General features: G+C 51.2%; 1 protein-coding gene across 3 annotated transcripts in view; it reads right to left on the minus strand.

Moving 5' to 3' along the window:
- CPNE5 (copine 5) overlaps positions 1-18,741 on the minus strand; it is an 88,372-nt gene that overhangs the window by 31,521 nt on the left and 38,110 nt on the right. Inside the window, exons 7-10 of one of the 3 annotated variants that reach the window (XM_025990834.2) lie at positions 17,053-17,112; positions 14,950-15,000; positions 14,591-14,654; positions 3,323-3,426 (exon numbers count right to left, since the gene is read on the minus strand). In XM_025990834.2, coding sequence (XP_025846619.1) covers positions 3,323-3,426; positions 14,591-14,654; positions 14,950-15,000; positions 17,053-17,112 — 279 coding nt within the window. The remainder of the gene's footprint in view (positions 1-3,322; positions 3,427-14,590; positions 14,655-14,949; positions 15,001-17,052; positions 17,113-18,741) is intronic. The other 2 variants (XM_072731270.1, XM_025990835.2) reach the window with 2 other exon arrangements.

Consider the following 18,741-nt stretch of genomic DNA (forward strand, 5'->3'; position numbering starts at 1 on the left):
CCCCACACACCCCGGAGCTGGTGACGAGGACAGGAGTGGGGACAGGGACAGGAGGGGCCCCGTGGCTGCCCCAGTTGGGGAGGGGGGTTCGGGAGGGAGAATCAGGAGCAGGAGCAGCAGCAAGGGAGGGATGATGGCCTGTGCAGAGGCCCCAGCTGGGTTCCAGATACCTCCTACCCTACCGGGAACAGTCACGCCCACCTGCCCCAGCCCCTCCCAGCCCCTCCATCTCTTGGGACCCACTGACTTCTGACTTCTGACTTCTGTCTCTTCTTCCTTGCCAACCAATTTTCTTGACTGGGTCTTTGAGCTTTTATTTATTTATTTTTCTTTTTAAATTTTATTGATTTATTCGTGAGAGACACACAAGAGAGGCAGGGACACAGGCAGAGGGAGAAGCAGGCTCTCTGCTCTCTGCCCGATGCAGAACTCGATCCCAGGACCCTGGGATCATGACCTGGGCCGAAGGCAGACCTCAACCACTGAGCCACCCTGGCCTCCCTCTTCTGAGCTTTTAGCCTGATTTCCTCTCTCTGTGCTTCTCCCTGAGCCCTGCTATGGTCTTGTTTCGGCTTTCAGCCTCTGTTCTGAAACTGCTTCCCCAAGCCCCTCATCACCAAATCCACAGACCTCTCAACTCCCTGCTGTCCTTGCCGTGGGGGCCTGGCCCTGGCATGGAAATGGTCCCTGCAGACATCTCCTGGCTCTGACATCCGCTCCGGAGCCTGGTGTGGGACAGAGCAGGCACCAGCAGGGTGGGAAAGGGAGGGCTCAGGTCCCAGGGCCACTCCTACCAGTTGTGCAGCCCTGGCCATGTGCCTTTCTCTCTCTGAGCTTCCTCTTTGCTGTAAAATGGGGAAACACAACAGTAGCTAACACCACCAGGCCCTGTTCTCGTGACACATAATAACTCCTTTGGTCCTCACAGCAACCCTGTGAGGGAGATGCATGTACCAAGAAACTCAGGTTGGGGAGGTTATAGGTGCCCAGTCCAATATGGTGGCCATCAGCCACATGGGGCTATTTCTCTTTAAATCAATCTAAATTAAATTAAAAATTCAGTTCCTCAGGCACACAAACCCCGTGTCACACACTCAACAGCTACATGTAGCTAATGGTGACTGTACTGGGCGGCAAGACACAGAATATTTCCATAGTCCCAGAAAGTTCCACTGGGTTAAGAGACTTGCCTGAAGGTATGCACGGCCCGGCAGCCTGCAGAGCCCTGCTCTCCATCACGTTATTAATCCCAGAGGAGTGATTGCTACTGAATAAGGTAGGTGCAGTGCCAGCAGCACTGTGGGTGCTCTGTGCAGGCTTCCTTCCCGCTCCCTCCAGGACCTTTCACTCCCTGGGTTCCCTCACCAACCTTCCTCCTGACCTCTTCCTAACTGGGAGTGTGTCTCCCGAACCTTCTACTCTTCTCTCCTCAAACCCTGGGTAACCACCCTGCTTCCACCAGTTCAGCCTCTGACCTGTGCCTGCAGCCTGGCCCACCCCCTTGGGGGCCTCTGGGTGGGTTCTCCAGCCTCCTTGGTGTCCCTTCCCAGAGAGATCCAGCCCATGCTTCAAGGGAAACTCGCCCCCAAAGAGACTCCCCCATCTGACCGGCTTCTTTGTCATTTTCATGCTCTGGGTTTCCCACAGCTCCATTACAGGGAGGGGGGCTCCAACTACTGTGGCCACCCAAGTCCAGCCTGGCGAGCTCTGCTCCCTGTCCTTTTGCCCCCATCCCTCCCCTTCCCACGTTCTCCCCGCATCTTCCCAGCGAGGCTCGCCTGCGTTCAGCACCTCCCACCTGTTCACGGTGTCAGTCACGAGTCTCTCCCTCTTCCCTGCCCCCTCCCCACCCATCCTACACAGGCTCTGCTAGAACAATCACTGGCACACACTTTGCAACACACCCCTCTGCTGCTCCCAAACCTGCATCCCTCTATGCTGGCCAGCCGGCCTTCACCTCAGAGACAAGCCTGGCCCAACCAGGCGTCGCCTCTCTGGACGGGACCGCTGTGGACGTTTCCGTGGGCGTCCGCCTGCAGCGTCCCTCGGCCCCTCTTCCTCCCTCCCTCAGTCAAGTCAACGTCAACAAGAATTATTTAAAGAAATCCTGCTGGGAGTCCTTTAGTGAGACAAAGACTCCTTTTGTTATGCAAATGATCGTACCTAATTTCCCTTGTTTTGCTCTTTCAGGTTTTTAAAATCAGTTTTCCCTGGAACTGAAACACACCTCTTCCCTGCTCCGCCCTTCCCCCCAACACACACACACACACACACACACACACACACACACCGCACACACACCCAGAGTTCTAGAATCCTGGGGACCTTGGCGGAGCCCATTCTGGGCTGCCTCTGCTCAGGGCACACCTCCCGTGCACTCGCCTTTTCTCTATCCTATTATTCTCTGCTCCTCCCCCATGGACCCATTTTCTCCCTCTCCTTCCAAACCTGCTTCCAAGTTCCCCTGCTCCAGCAGTGTTTCTCTAATTAACCTCCCTGGCCCCATCACCTCCTGGTTCTGCAGAATCCCAGCCGTAAGTGGCCACAGCCTCCCAGAGCTGCGCTGCCTAAGGAGACTGTGGAGACTGCCTAATCCAACCTGTTCATTGGTCTGATGAGAAAATAGACCCAGAGAGGGGGCATTATAGCTTGCCCCAGGTCACATGGCGAATCGGTGGGGTGGACCAAGGTCCCCAGACCCTCAATCTACAATCTGTGCATCTGTGTGCATGGCTGACCTACATTTGCCGACGTGTCGTGTGTGTTTCCGTCATACCGTGGGTGGCTTCTAGATTAGGGAGAGGAGAGGAGGAAATGGGGCTCTAAAGACGTGTGCGGTTTTGAATGAAGCCTGTGGCAAGGTGTGGGGCTGGGTGGGTAAAGGGTCCAGATTTGCCAGGCTGGGCGTGTGGTAGTTGGGTAGGGGGCACATATGGTAGTGGGATGTTCAGAGGGCTGCAGGCGGAGGAGGGGTGGGCTGGAGATATGCATTGATCTGTGTGGAAGGAGGAAGATGCTATCAGAGGAGCTCCTTGTTCCCACCCTAGCCCTGCTTTTGCCACTCCCCTCACCTCCAACATTCGTAGCACCCACCATTGCTGAGCCTCTCAGAATGGCACTGCTGGCTTGGGACCTGCCCCTACCCGTCCCACCCACCTCACCCTCCAGCCCACAGCGGTCCCAACCGCGTGTCAGGCATTACCGTGATGCCCCCGGCTTCTACCGGGAGCAGGAAAGAATCCCAGGCAGCACTGCCTGGTAAGTCACCACACCCCTCCACCCCTGATTCCAGAAAGGGGTGACGTGTTATCAGAGAACTTACGTTCCATCCTCATTGCTTCTGTAGAATACCAAGAAGGGGTCGGACTTCCCAAAGAAATCCTTCTTGTCCAGCTTGTTGGCACAGAACTGCATTGTGGCTACATCCTGGTGGGAAGGAGGGAGAACAGGGGTGTGAGGCAAAAGGAGGGGGGTGCCCCAATACCTGTGGAAACACAGCCCCGAGAAACAGGAGGATTCCAAGCTGGTTAGAAAGGACAGCATGTTATGTTCACCCTACACCAACCAAGGGCCAGGCTCTGGGCTAATACCTGTGGAGGGAAGGGTTTCATTGCATCTCAAACAACCCCACTGGGCAGGTCTGATAGAGCCGTTGGGGGGCAGGGGGCAGGGGTGAAGCAGGTGGATTCTGGAGCTGGCTGCTCCAGTCTGAATTCTGACTCTGCCACTTTCTAGCTGTGTGACCTCAGACAATGGAGGCAACTCCTTGGAGCTTCAGTTTCCCCTCTGTAACATGGGGCACACACCTCACAAGGCTGTTTCGAGGACCAAAGGCAGAGCGTAGGCATGTCAGTGTTGATGTACTCAAGTCTGTTACTGTTTACCCAGTGGCTCAGAGAGGTGAAGACACTCATGCAAGGCTACTCTGAGCTTGGTCTGCCAACCTCAAAGCCCTCGCTCTGTCCACACCACCTCATTCCTTCGCACACTGTGTGACTCCTAAAGGACAGTCAAGATGAGCCATCGCTGGGGTGCCAGGGTGGCTCAGTGGGGTGAGCACCCAACTCTTGATTTTGGCTTGGGTCATGATCTCAGGGTCCTGGGATAGAGCCCCTTGTTGTGTTGGGCTCCATGCTCAGCAGGGAGTCAGTCAGTTTGAGATTTGCTCTTCCTCTGCCCCTCCCCTCTAAAATAAATACATAAATCTTTAAAAAAAAATAAGATGAGGTGTCACTTTCATACCCACTAACCCATGAGAGGCTCACCCAACTCTCTGAGAAGCCTAAGGCTTAAAGCAGGGAGCCACTCCCCCAGGTTCAACAGGAAGAACCCTGGATATCTGACTGCCCTGACCAATTCATGGCCTCTGCTGATGCCACACTCAGTCCAAGAGCACAAAGAAGGTATCCAGGCCCTGGTGAGGATCTCTGGACCCCTCACCTGGGTTTGCTGTGGCTGACAGGGCACTGGGCAGAAATGCCCCATGTCCTTCTCTTCATCAATCCCTGTGTGGCCTCTTCAACCTGAAAGATCTGCATCCTGACAAACCAGCTGCCAAGTGGCTGGAGCTCAAAGCTTTGTCTTATAGTCCCTGGGGCCTGGCCTGCTCTTAAGGGCCAGGGCCTGTCAGGAAGTCACCTACCTCTCACGCTGCCCCCTTCCTCTCGCTGGGGAAAAGGTCTCTTGAGATCAGTGTCCTACAGCCCAGTGAGGACCAAAATGGTGGCAGAGATTAAAAGGCAACAATTAAAATGTCCACAAGTTTGAAGGACATCATCAAAGGTTTGGGGATGAGTATGGTATAATGGTTAAGAATATGATTGCTGGAGGGCACCTGGGTGGCTCAATGGTTGAGCATCTGCCTTTGGCTCAGGTCATGATCCCAGGGTCTTGGGATCAAGTCCAGCATTGGGCTCCCACAGGGAGCTTGCTTCTCCTTCTGCCTACGTCTCTGCCTTTCTCTCTGTGTGTCTCATGAAAAAGTAAATAAAATCGGGATCCCTGGGTGGCGCAGCGGTTTGGCGCCTGCCTTTGGCCCAGGGCGCGATCCTGGAGACCCGGGATCGAATCCCACGTCGGGCTCCCGGTGCATGGAGCCTGCTTCTCCTCCCTCTGCCTGTGTCTCTGCCTCTCTCTCTCTCTCTCTGTGACTATCATAAATAAATAAAAATTAAAAAAAAAAAGTAAATAAAATCTTAAAATACAACAACAACAAACAAGAATATGGTTTCTGGAGCCAGGCTGCCTGCTTCAGCTCCATCCCTTTCTAACTATGTGACCAGAGCAAATTATTCACCTTCTGGCCTCAGTTTTCTCCTTCTGTAACATTGGATAGTGACAGCCTATGTCATAGGCTTGTTGTGAGGTTGAAATAAGTTAACATGACCATAGTGCTGAAAACAGTGTATGGAGCATACCAGGTGCCTTGAACGTGCAAACTATTACGGTACACTTGCCCCATCCTGTACACACAATGTGTGTGGCCTCTGTCCCTGCTCCTCTCCTCCCTTACCCCCTTTGGTGCCTTCCCTCAAGGACAGCTGACAATAGCAAACACAGAGCATCTCTTCATTCATTCATTCGTTCATTCATTCATTCAACAAACATGTATTAGATACAGTATATATGGCCAAGTCACTGAGCTCCTTATCACCTTTAACCCTCAAAGTAATCCTTTGTCACTTTTTTATAAATGAGAAATCTAGGGGTGGAAGCAGCTGACCTGCCCAAGATCACTGGCTGGTAACTGGTAGAGTGGCAATTCAACATGTATGAACTGATTTCAAAGTCATGTCTCTTCGGGAACACCACTCCACTCCCAGAGAGAGAGAGAGAGAGAGAGTGCATTCCAGTTCATGAGGCCTGCTTCCCTGGTTCCTTCAAACTCCGGACTCTGAGGCGGGTATGGGCAGGGAGGGAGGAGCTGGCCTCTGGTTAACCTGGGCAGGAAGTACCCACTAAAGGGAGGCCCCAAGGAGGGGCAGTGTGGAGGCACAGCCACACACACAGAGGAGCCCAGGTAATGACAGCTTTCATCACGTCCCTCTTCATGGACCACCAGAGAAGAAGAAGGAGCTGGATTGGGGGCTTGCAAGGCCTGGGAACACCAGGAATCCTAGAACCTCCAGAGAACTCCAGGACATCAGGTCTGGAATAAGATGGGCTGATTCATTGAGCACTTACTACATGCAAGTCACTGTGTTAGGCCTTCTCTTTACATATATTATTTCACTGAATCCTCCTAACAACCACATGAAGTAACTCTGCTACTCTCCGCATTTTACATATAAGGAAACTGAGGCTTTTAAATCCTGTCCTATTCTCAAGGTCACATAGAAGTTCACCCAGGCAGAGCTTTCCCTCTCAGCCTCCCAGAAAGATCTCTAGCCTCCTAAACTTGCTCCCTGTTAATCACTGTATCTCTGTAGTAGAAAGTTCCATTTTGGACAGAGGGAGCATTTTAAATGCCTCCCTGGGGAGCTCTATCCCATGCCCTAGAAAAAAAAGAGGAGGCCTTGGTCTAGGTGAGCTCCTCCCAATGCTGGCTCTATAACTGGTGAGGCCCAGGGCAAAGGGGAAATGTGACAGCGGGACATTAACGTGAGCATAAGCCCTGCAGGACTGCACAGTTCTTAGGCCCACAAAGCTGGCCCTTGCTCCTCCCCATGGGGGCAACAGACCTTGGCACCAGAAAACTCTCAGACTCTGCTGAGGACAGCAGGGGGGACAGCCCAGCAAGGCACCCAGAGTTCTGGGCTCTCAGCCTTGGTTTCCTTATCCGTAAAGTGCTCTGCTGGACAGGACGATGACATGTCCTTTAAGGCCGGGCAATTCAGGCTTCAGTGCCGATGCCCCGGGGAGCATACCAGGGTAGGGCAGCAGAGGGGAAGGCTGGCACTCCGAGGACAGTCCTGGAATGCACAGCCCCTCCAGCTTCCTCAGGATACAGCGTGGCTATAACTTAAGATGTGACCACACACATTTGGAGGTCACCTGAATGAACAGAGGCAGGCCACATGCGACAACCTGCACCAGTTTGACTATAAAATACATACATATGTTGAAACAACCCAGACAGATGCCACAAAATCCAGGGGCAAAAGCTCTTATTTTTGCTTCCTAGGAGAAGCCCTCAAGGCCCTACAAGATCAGGAAGAGAAAGAGGAATATTAGGAAAAAATTAATGCAGACCGTAATAGAGCATCACTTCCAGAACCATTCAGTGCTCCCCTGGGAGGGCCACTTTCCCAGCATATCACCTAACACACAGGTTAGTACACAGGAGCCAAGTCCACCTGTTTGGAACCCCATCTCTGCCAGCTATCCGCAGAGCAGCCTGTGGCAAGCAACTTCACCTAAGCCTCGGTGTTTGCCTCTGGAAAAATGGAGAAATAATGCCCACCCACCCACCCCCGGTGACCTGTTGGGACGAGTAAAGCAATGGACCTATGTTAAACACCAGTCCACAGTGCATGGAGCGTGGAGCATCTATAAGAACGGAAGCCAATCACTGTGGAGCACCATCTATTCCTGCACTCAACCCTATGGAACTGCCAAAGTTTAACCAGTGTCTACCTATGAAAATGGCAGTGGAACATGGATCTACCCAATCTATGCCAAGCACTATAGTTATGGCTATTAATTCATTTAATCCCCTCAACTACCTCATGAGGTAGGAACTATTATTATTCCCATTTTAAGGATAGGGAAAGTGAGGCCCAGAGAGGTTAACACCCTTGAAACCACACAGCTGTTAGGAGGAGAAGCTGGGATTTGGAACAAGTCAGTCTGGCTTTAGAGCTTAATAACTGAGATTCCGAATGATGACCCCAAAGCATCCAGATAAGTTTAATTATGTTCTGTAGCCTCAGTTTGAGAAGTCAGAGAAGTGTGAAATCCATTTTAGAAAGGCCTCCTCCGTGCAAACTAGTTAAAATTAAAGAAAAAAAAAAAAAAAAAGACTGGCTCTGAAATTCAGCTAACTGGAAAAATCCTCCAGTGAGCCACCCCTCATTCCTGGTGATGGGAAACATATGAGGTGTTGCTGGCAGTTTATCTTGCCGCTTAACCTGATCTGCCCTCCGTAACACAATCTAGACCCGGAAACATTCACCAAAAGCCCATTATGATAATCAGTACTATCGTGCCACTGTCGAATCCATGAGGATAAAACAGACCTTCAGTGAGACTTCTAGGCTGTGACCAAGGCACGCTTCTTCCCTCATGGATGCATATCCCATGGCGGGGAGGGGGGTGGGGGTCGGGGGGTGGTGTCCTTGAGACAAGGAACTGTAGCTGTCTGGGATGGTGGTGTTTTTAAATTTTATTTTATTTAAATTCAATTACTTAACATATAGTGTAGTATTAGTTTCAGAGGTAGAGTTCAGTGGTTCAGTTGCATAGTAACTAACACCCAGTGCGCATCCATCTCATCACATGCCCTCCTTAATGCCAATCACCCAGTTGCCTCACCCACCTCTGGGGGACTGTGCTTTTGAAGGTGGCTCTGAGTTATGCGAATAGTCCTATTACATGGACAAGGCCTTGACCACTCCCCTTAAATGCAAGTTAGTGAATGAACCCCAGGAAGAGTCTGGGAAGTGGCGATAGATGGACTGGGCCAGCAGAAATAAGGAAGCAGCCAATTCTGGCTGAGGTCAGAGGTCCTGCTGTCTGAAGGCTCAGCTGGAGGGCGGGGGCTCTCTGAGCACATGAAATGCTGTTCCCAAACCAGAAGCATCTCTGGAATCAACTGTGGAAGAGATAAACAACTCCTGCAATATATAATTTCCTGCAATTTCTGCCTTTTCGCCCTATCTTTTTAAAAAAACATATTAAGTTCTTCCAAAACAGCAGGATTGCCTCAATTTGCATCTTTCCACTGTTAATCAGGCTGCTGGGGAGACTACAGCAAACAGACTTTCACTCCAGGGTGGCCTGACCTACGCCTGCTTGCATGTTAGCCCTCCCTGACCCAGAGAGGGCCCTGCAGGTCAGAGTTCAGGCCCAGGGCCAGGAGAGGGTAGCAACACCCAGGAGGGGCAGAGGGAAGCTGGGTCTTGTTGGCATGCTCCAGGATCAGAACAAGAGTAAGGGAAGTGCAAAAATTTTAAAGGTGCTCAAAATCTCAGTCATCAAAATCAAGATTTTAATACAACACCTTGAAAAATCAAAATCAATGCAAAAATCCATGACAAACAAAACATAGACAATTTAAATAAAGCCATTTTACAAATGAAGAAACTGAGGCACAGAAAAGTCGAGTAACTTGGCCAGAGTCACCTAGCTAGCAAGCAGTGGCATCTGGTCTGGATCCAGGGCCCAAGTTCTTAACTGCTTTGTCCTCCTGCTCCCACCCTACGCCCTAAAAAGAACTTTGAAATAGATGATGTAACCATGGTGACATCTATGGTCTGCTCTTCAAAGTTTGCTGGGTTTTCCAAATTTCCTGGCACTAGTACATGGTCTTTTTTAGTCCAGAAAAAAAAAAAAAATCGATTAAAAAGAAAAAGAATCATTAGCCACAATTCTGAAATTCAGCAGTCCAGCCGGAGGCAGCACAGCACAGAGTCAAGAGTGATTCTGTGAACTGTGACCTTAGGGAGGGCTTCCTCAGGCACAGAAAGGCCTAGAGCCCCAGCTTGCCAGGGCAAGACTGCAGAAGCAGGGCATCTGGGGTGCAGACATTTCGGGGTGTCCATGAAGACCCCATAGGCCAGGGTTGATTCGAACACAGATGGTGGGCGGAGGAGTTGGTCTAGGAGATGGGGCATGTGGCTCCACATTGACTGTAATGACCACGTGGGGGTGGGAGCTGGTTTTTTTCTGCCGTCTTAATGACTGACTCCTCAAACAATCTCATCAGCTGTACATCTGTTGATTTGGTCATTCAGATGCTGAAAACCCCAGATTGACCATTTTCCCCTCACATTTGTGGAATGTATGTGTCTGGGATACTAACCAAAATCTATCAACTAAAGTTCAAAAGAAAAATTGAACCATTCGGCTAGGAGGACGTTCACAGCAGTATGTATTATACTGTTTCCTAGAAGAGAATAGATTTAATAAATTATGGCCATCCACATATTAGAGAGATAATATATAGCTACTAAAGACATGTTCTCAAAGAATATCTAATGACCTGGGAAAATAAATCTGGAAACCATACTCTACGAATCAGAAGAAAAAAACTATACATGTGTACACCTAGAAGGACGAAATACACCAAAAGCACCAAAATGTCAACAATGATTTATCTCTTTGTATTTTGTATCATATCCACTATGAACATGTTATTTTTTTAGCATCAGGAAAAAATGGTTCTGTTTTGTTTTCTTTCCTTTTTTTTTAACTGGAGGGATGATTTTTAAGAGCAAAAAATTACAAACTAACTTGTAGAAGGGTGGTGTGTGACTGCTGGTCGTAGATCATGCAGGACACTTACGTCTGTGCTAGACACAGCACACATCTTTCCCAAAGATCAACCTGCATACTTCTGAGTCTCAAAAAAGCTTCATCACTTCCCCTTATTTCACCTTACCTCTTTCTTCTTATCTTTCTCCCCTTCTCCCAGGACTCTTCCCTAGGCTCCCACATGGAAACACTGGGCACTCCCTGATGTCTGTCCTTAGAACAGCGAGAGTTCTAACTTTATCAAGATTCAAAACTCCTAAGCATTCTCGCTACAAGATCCTGCACCATCTAGCTCCTACTCCCATTGACTCCCTCACCTCTCTGGCATCATTCATTACTATCTTCCTGCCCCAGGGCCTTTGCACAAGCTGTTCTCTTTGCCTGGACCCATCTTCTTCCAGGTAGCTGCAAGGGCTTAAGGGTAGCTAAGGGATGGGGAAGGGGAGGGCAAGGAGCTGCCCAACCCCTGCATCTGCAACACCCCCTGCCTCTCTCTAAAAGCCCAGCCACTCACCACACCTGAACCCACAAAGATCACAAAGCCCACCACTATCCCATGTATGGTCAAGCTTATGGCTTCACTGTGGGTAAAGGAAGTTCTCCCTGAGGATTAGGAGTCCACAGCTCAGGGGCAACTTCGTGGCTCAGTGAGTGAGCATCTACCTTTGGCTCAGGTCGTGATCCCAGATTCCTGGGATCAAGTCCCACATCTGGCTCCCCGCTGGGAGCCTGCTTCTCCCTCTACCTGTGTCTCTGGCTCTCTCTCAGTGTCTCTCATGACACTGTAAAAAATAAAATCTTAAAAAAAAAAAAAAAAGGAGTCCATAGCTCAGCAATCTTAGGCTGGCAACCTCTCTGCATCTGTGGATCAGGGGCTTTCACCCCTCCCCACCTCCCAGCCCTGTGGTGAGGATCAAATAGACTGCAAAAACAAGGGTCTTGGTCAACTGTGTGGACACTATGCCAATGTTGGTCAGTATTACAGGGAATAATGACAGTTTTCCTGCTGAGCGCAATTAAATCTTTGGTGACTCAGAGGCCCTTCAGGAGCTTGAGCTCATCATTGTCAACATCAAGTATTACTGAATAGTATTTTGGATCAAATTCTGATTGTTGCAACTTTCTTGGTATTTAAATTCTAGATGATCAAGGCTTTTCTAGAACCTATCGAAGCGTGCGGTGCCCCCACTGGAGTCCACTCCAGTCCTTTGAGAGTCCCCAACCACCCACACCATCCCTGTGGATGGAGGAAGGGTTTGTCTACTTAGGCAGAATGCATTCACTTGAGCAGAAAGCCCTGCACTGGTAAGAGGGGGGGAAAAAACCCACCCCTCAGACTCCACTCTCTTCTTTTGATCCTCCCACTGAATGCCGAGCTGGAACACAGAAGCAAAGCAGTTCAGATGTAATTATTTTCATTCAGCCAGATGCTGGGAATTAGTCTCTTTTCCTTGCAAGTATTCTAGGGAAAGACAGGACTCAGCCAAAGATGCCCGGAAAGAAAAGGAGCTGACAATCTCAAGAGGAAGGAAGGGAGCCCACCCCCCACCTCCTTGCCTGGGAATAGCTTAGATCAAGGAAACTGCTGCCATCCTGGATGAAGGAGGGGAGGGGGATGGGGAAGGAGGAGGAAAGGGGAGGCTCCCAATAAATACTAAATGCAGACTGTTTGACAACCGTGGAAAAGCTAGATCTACGGCAGTCCCGGCATTGTCTAGAGCTTTAGCATTTCCAAAGCACTTTCCCTTCTATTACCTGATTTAATTATAAACTAAATCACCAGCTGAGCTAGAAGCTGGGGGGGCAAACCAAAGTCAGGCTTCAAGGAATTCAGATTCCATCTTTCCCCAGGCACCTGTGAGGCCCAGCCGCCCCCATGAACTTATCCAATCCTCATAGCACCCCTATCAGCCCCAATGTACAGGTGGAGAAACTGAGGCTCAGGGAGCTTAAATAGCTCTACTGGAAAGTTGACTGGGTTCTGTCTCCCTTGTCTGAATCCCAGTAACTTCTGGATAGTCTGTATACACCCTTGTAAGACTTTCCATCAGCAGGAGAGGCTAAACATTTGATCTGTGCTTCCTATTCATTCAGTTAATCACAGATTCCTGAGAGATCCTCTGTGAGTGCCTAAGTTGACGTGGTCATGGCCATACTGCCCTGTCCTGTCAGCTCTGTGGCTTACTCTCCAACTGGAAGCCCCTGAAAGCAGGATTTGGGACCCCACAACCTGGTGGTTAAAGACCCTGGCTCAAGAACCACACTGCCTGGGTTCAAATCTCTTCAACCCAGTGGCTATGTGGCCTTGGGCAGGTCATTCCACCTCTCTGTAAAATAAAAATCATAATATATCAGATATTATAATACCTCACACTACCACAGTCTTATATCATATAATAATACAGATAAATAAGTTGATGTGTGTAAACTACTTAGCAGTGTATGGCTCAGCAAAATTGTTCAGTTAAGGGACGCTTGGGTGCCTCGGCAGTTGAGTGTCTGCCTTTGGCTCAGGTCGTGATCTTGAGGTCCTAGGTGATCTTGAGGTCCTAGGATCGAGTCCTGCATCAGGCTCCTTGCAGGGAGCCTGCTTCTCCCTCTGCCTGTGTCTCTGCCTCTCTTGAATAAATAAACAAAATCTTACCAAAAAAAATTGTTCAGTTAATCTTGGCTAACAATTTATACCCCCAGAGCAGCAGTTCTCCAAGTATGGACCAGGGACCCTCAAGGGGTGGCCCATGAGGCCAAAGCTATTTTCGTAATAATGTTAATAAGACGTGGAGTTTTCTAGACATTACCCAACAGTGCTATCACAACAGATTGACTGCAGAAGCAGATATGAGACTCCAGTACTCCTCGGTTCAGCCTGACATTAAAGAGATTTACAAAAATGCAAAACAAGGCCACTCTTTGCACTAAATGACTTTTGTTTTGGAAAACAGTTATTTTTCACTAGAGTCGTCATTTATGTTATCCTGTAATGGGTTAAACCATTGTCATTTTTAAATGAATTCGTATACATATTTTTAATTTCTTAATTTTATTTTCTAATATGGCAAATATTCATAGCTAACAAATACCATAGTTGCACTGACTTCCCAGGAAGTCACAAAATCGTGTTTCCCCTCCTCCCTCCCAGGCTCTCTTACCTGAGCCCCACGTGAGTGTGGGTTCCCAGGTCACCCTAGGCTTGGCCCTGTGTTCACACTCCGTGGCTACGTCTTGCTTCTCTCCCCAGGACCCACCCCACTCCCACCTGTGGCTCCTAATTAACCTAAGAGGTATGCAAGGCCCAGAATGAGCCCCAGTTTTAGAGGTTTTAGAATAGGTTTGATCTGGATTAGAACCACGATTCTACCAGTTATTGTCTTTGAAGAGATGTTTTAGCTTCTCTGAGCCTCAATTTCCTTATTCATAAAATGAGAATAACAATAGTATCTATCTCTTTGGATTGTTGTCGGGAGTAGTGACAAGTTACATAAAATGCCCATCCCTTGACAAATAATAACTATCATCATTACTATGTTTCATCATTATTCTTTATTAGCCCTCTAGCCCCCTGAGCCCCTTCTCCATCTGCTCAGCTACTCCCTCAGCTGTCCCCATCTCCTGCTTCTCCACAGAAGAAGCAAAACCAAGGGCTGCGTGGGATTGCAGTCTCTGGCTTCGCAATACGCACACCCCAACCACACACCCTCACTCCCTCAATCCCATGCAGGGTGTCACCCTACTCCAGAGCTAAAAGTGACATATGACAACTAACTGCCAAGCACCCAGGCTTCACGACTAAAAAGCCCCTCTGCTGCCAGTGATGCAGCCAAAGCAGTCTTAGTTCACAGACATGTAAGGGGGACCATGATGGGGAATGGAGAGCCCTAGTGTGCACAGCAGGGGACCAGGGCCTAGCCTGCTCCTGCCACTAATTGTGTGTGTGTGGGTGGGGTGTCCATCCCTTCTGGACCTCAGTCCACTCAGCTATAAAAGGAGAAGACATGTTCTAACTCTGATGTTACAGAATTCTAGGACAACCAGGTTAAACTGGGGAGCCCCGTCTTCCCCAGATTCCCTCCAAGGACACACACGTGGCTGTAGGGTCACAGGGACAGCAGCCTGCCCTCTGTCCCTGCTCCACCCCCATCCCCACCAGGTCCTGTCCTGGAGTCCCTCTGCCACTCACCCTACAGTTGCTCAGCTCCTCAGCGGACAGGATGATGGTGCCACATTTCTTCCCTGGGACACCACTGGGAGAGGAGAAGATGAAACAATGGAGAGCCAGACAAAGACAGACACACAAAGTCTGAGCTCTCCTTGAGTCGGCCCTCCTCATCCTCCCCTCTCCCCGTCCAGCAGATCTGCCCAGAGCCCCTGAGAAGACAGAGTCTCCTGAAATACTTGTGGCAGTGTGGTCTAGTGCACTCCTTCCTGGGCCAGGCCCCCCAGGCCTGGAGCTGCCCCACCCCCTGCTCCCCAAGAGCCCACCAGGAAGGGTAGTGTCTGCAATGAAAGTCCTAGAAGTGGAAAAGCATCCAGACTCACCCGGAGGCTTCCAGACCAGTGGTTCTCAAACTTTCCATCCAAAGACCACTTCTGTGGGCAAAAGACCTCGTGGGCCAGCCACCCCACCCTGCACCCAGCTGACCCCCAGAGTTCTCTGAGTCACTCTGATTTATCACGGGGGGGGGGGGGGGGGGGGGGGGGGGGGGGGGGGGGCAAACAGAAGGAGGGAGTTAAGCAGAAGGGCTGGTAACTCCTGGTGGCAGTTTGTCCAGGCTCCTTCCCATGGCTGCCTCCCCTCGAACTCCCTGGCTGGGATCTCTCCAGGGAAGAGATCTTGGCCATTCGTGCAGCTCCTCCATGAGGTGGGCATATGAAGTCAGCCCAGGCAGAGAATCCTCTCCAGGGGGGCAAGTTCTCAAGGTGGGGAACCTCCCAAGGGCACCTGTCCCACCTCTTCCCTGGGTCAGGAGGGACCCCTCCCCCAGGCACCGACCAGCCCATCCCAGCTCCAGTGTTTGGAGGAACTCGGGGCAGGGGGTCCCAGCACGGCCAGGGCCACTGGGAAGAAGAAATGTCATGTTGCCCAACATGACAAAGTTATGCAGCTGCATAACTTTGGACTCATGATTGTATCTCTCTGAGCCCCAGCTTCCTTGCCCATAAAGTGAGTGTGTGTACAGGCTCCATTATTACCGATGTGCATACACACGTTCGAGGCACAGAAAAGGTCCCCAATGAGCATAGTTTCCTCCCTGCCTCCTTTCCTTCACGAGTTCACAAAGTGGATAAAATCCAGCCCCACACCTCAGGCAGCCTTGAGGCTCCCAGCATGCTGTTTGCAGAACACACTTTGAGAACCACTGATGGAGCTCTCCCCAGTGCCAGCTGTTGGAGGGAGAGGCTCTCAAGTACAGGAGGCAGGGGAGCTGGCCCCAGAGGCTGAGCCAGCCCAGATCTCTCCGGATCAGGTGAGTAGAGCGGGGGCCACACCTAGAGGTTCCCCTGCCACAGCCAGGTGGCAGGGCCTGCGGCTTGTCCCCCTAGCCATGGCAGCTGAGCACAGGGGCCCCAGCCCTGGTCCAGCTCTCCTTGGGCGTAGAGATATGATTTGTTTGACCAGAGAGAAGAATCCTCACACCAGCCTCCTCCACCAGTATTTCTCCATCTGTTCCCCGTCTGCCTAGGGCCCCTCTTCCCTTCCTTCCCCTCCAGACCAACCCACTCCCACCCGCTCACTTGGCCCTCCTTTTTCTCTCTCCACCTTTCTGCCCTCCCTCTCTGCCTCTCTCCTGGACTCCAGCTCCCTCTCCAACTGCTGCTTCCTTACTCCCCTAGTAAATGAGCATCCACACCCTTCCTGGGCTGTGAGCCCCCCGGGTCCCCAGAGGCCCCTTTCCCATATGCAGGAGCCCTAGGGGCCAGTCCAGCTGCTGGGACCCGGGCTCCTAGAAGTTCTCAGCACGGCCAGAAGAGCTTTGCTTATTCAGCCAAAATGCTTCTTAATGTGAGGCCCCTGGGGCTGCCCCCGCCACCAGGGCAGATATTACCTATTCTGCCCCACCCCACACCCCTCTCAGGGGAGGACACTCCCTCCAACCAGCAGAGGAGGGGAGGAGGGAGGGAGGATCTTTGTGGCACAGAGTTGCTGGAGGCCAGCCACAAGCAGATGGTCAGGGTGGAAGCCAGGGGAGTGAGGCTGGCTCACCACAGCCGGTGAGCAAACACAAAAAGTGAGGATTTAGCAGAATCTCCTCCATGAGGAAGCTGACATCCAGCCGTGGAAGCAATGGAGGGGAAGTAGGGTAAGGAGATAAACAGAATGCGGGGGAGGGGAGAAGGCGAGAGGTGGGAGGCAGAAGAAACTAGGCCAGGGAGGGAGGAAGGAGTGTCCAGCCCCTGCTGACCACTGGAGGCAGATGCCCACCCTGTTCCCCAAAGTCCCATGAGCCACGGGGGCTGGGGATGCTGGAGTTCGGGCCGGGTGGGGGAGGGGCCGGCTGCAGAGTGGCCCCTTGTGCCCCCCCATGACCCGGGCTGAACGCACAGGGTGGGAGCAGGGAGCAGGCCTGAACTCTGAGGCCCCCTCTGCAGAGCTGGCTGGATGTCTGAGGACTCCAGAGCCAGAGACGTCTGCTGACCTACCCGTTGGACACAGCTGGCATGGGCTTGCCTGTCCTGGAGTTCAGGCTGAATGCTCCTATCCTGTAGAGAGAGAGGAAGAGAGAACATGCCATGAGCTAAGCATCCCCACCCCGAGAAGCCACAGTCCTTGGCCTCGGAATTCTTGGAGACAGGTATCTATTCTGGATCAAACATCAAACCAGGACCAAAAGCCACAGGCCAGAGGAAGGAGAGATCTTCCTCCCAAACCTTGTTGTCAACCGCTGGGTGACTGTACCTCAGGGGTTCTCAAAGTGTGGTCTCGGGACCTGCACCTGTCGGCATCCTCTGGGAATGTGTTAGAAACATAAATTCTCAGGCCCCACCCCAGACTTACTGGATCAGACATGGGGTGGGGGTAGCAATCTGTGTTTTAACAAGCCCTCCAGATGATGCTGAAGGCTGCTACAGTTTGAGAACCACTGCTCTGTGGAGCCTCACAGAGCCTCACTGGCTGGACTATGAAATGGGGAGGCTGCTGAGAGAATAACAGGAGATCAGAGAAGCTTATGGCAGTTTGGCCCAGAACAGATGCCCAGTGAAAGAGGGTGCTGTTGTGCAAGGGTCTAGCCAGGGAGACGACGAGACTGAGACACATGACATTTTCAGTGGGGGAAACAAGTCCCCCTCCTTCACCAGCCTGTCATCTCCAAGATCCTGCTTGCCCCCCAAGGTTCGCCCCCCCAGCTGCCTCCCGTGGAGGTCTTCCTCAATCTCCCCCAGAACATATGCCTGTCCACCAAAGATGGGCCAGGTGACAGAAGGGAGGAAACAGACACAAATGACAACTGGGCTTCTGACCCAGACAGATAGTTGCTGAGAGGGACAGACACACACTCACTCTGGGGACCCCAAATTATTATAAACTTCAGAGCCCTAAAAAACAAACTTCAGAGGCTTCCAAACCTGGGTTTGTTTCCTATTTATTTATTTTTAAATAGTTTATTTATGTATTCATGAGAGATGCAGAGTCAGGCAGAGACATAGGCAGAGGGAGAAGTAGGCTCCCTTTGAGGAGCCTGATGTGGGACTCAATCCCAGGACCCCAGGATCATGACCTGAGTCAAAGGCAGAAGCTCAACCACTGAGCCACTCAGGTGCCCCTGTTTCTTATTCTGAATAAATGATAGTAATATCATTCTCTGTGAAGCCAGAGGAGATCTTTTTAGGGACAGAGAGGCCTTTCTGGGATTGCCATACAGTTAGTTGGGGTCAGAGACAAGGGCCTGGGAGAGAGATGCCCCTGCCCCACAATAACACATTCTGCACTTATTGATCACAGTGAGGGGGCAGCATCCAGCGCAAATTTGGCAGAAGCAAGCAGGGGGCTGATGCCCAGCCCAGCCTGACATTCCCCCCCTTCCTGCCCACCCTGCCACGTGGCCAGGATGCTTGTCCCAGTACGTAGGCTCCTCTTGTCTGGGTTCTGCCCCTAGGGCTTCCTGAGAAAGAGGGACAAGAGAGGGCATCCCTGCTACCCAGCCAGCCCTGGCCAGTCCCTGCAGCTGCCCGCAGGCTCCACCATAAGAACCCTGGGGATTCCTCATCCCAGAGCCTTCCCAGAGTAATAGCTTTCCCCAAAAAGCACTTGCAGCCCTATAATGCAGGCTGTTGGGTCCAGAGGGGGTGGGAGTTGAGGGTGAGATGAGGAGGACCTCACCATACCCACTT

The sequence above is a fragment of the Vulpes vulpes genome, chromosome 1 (genome assembly GCF_048418805.1).
Source record: "Vulpes vulpes isolate BD-2025 chromosome 1, VulVul3, whole genome shotgun sequence".
NCBI classification, from domain to species: domain Eukaryota; kingdom Metazoa; phylum Chordata; class Mammalia; order Carnivora; family Canidae; genus Vulpes; species Vulpes vulpes.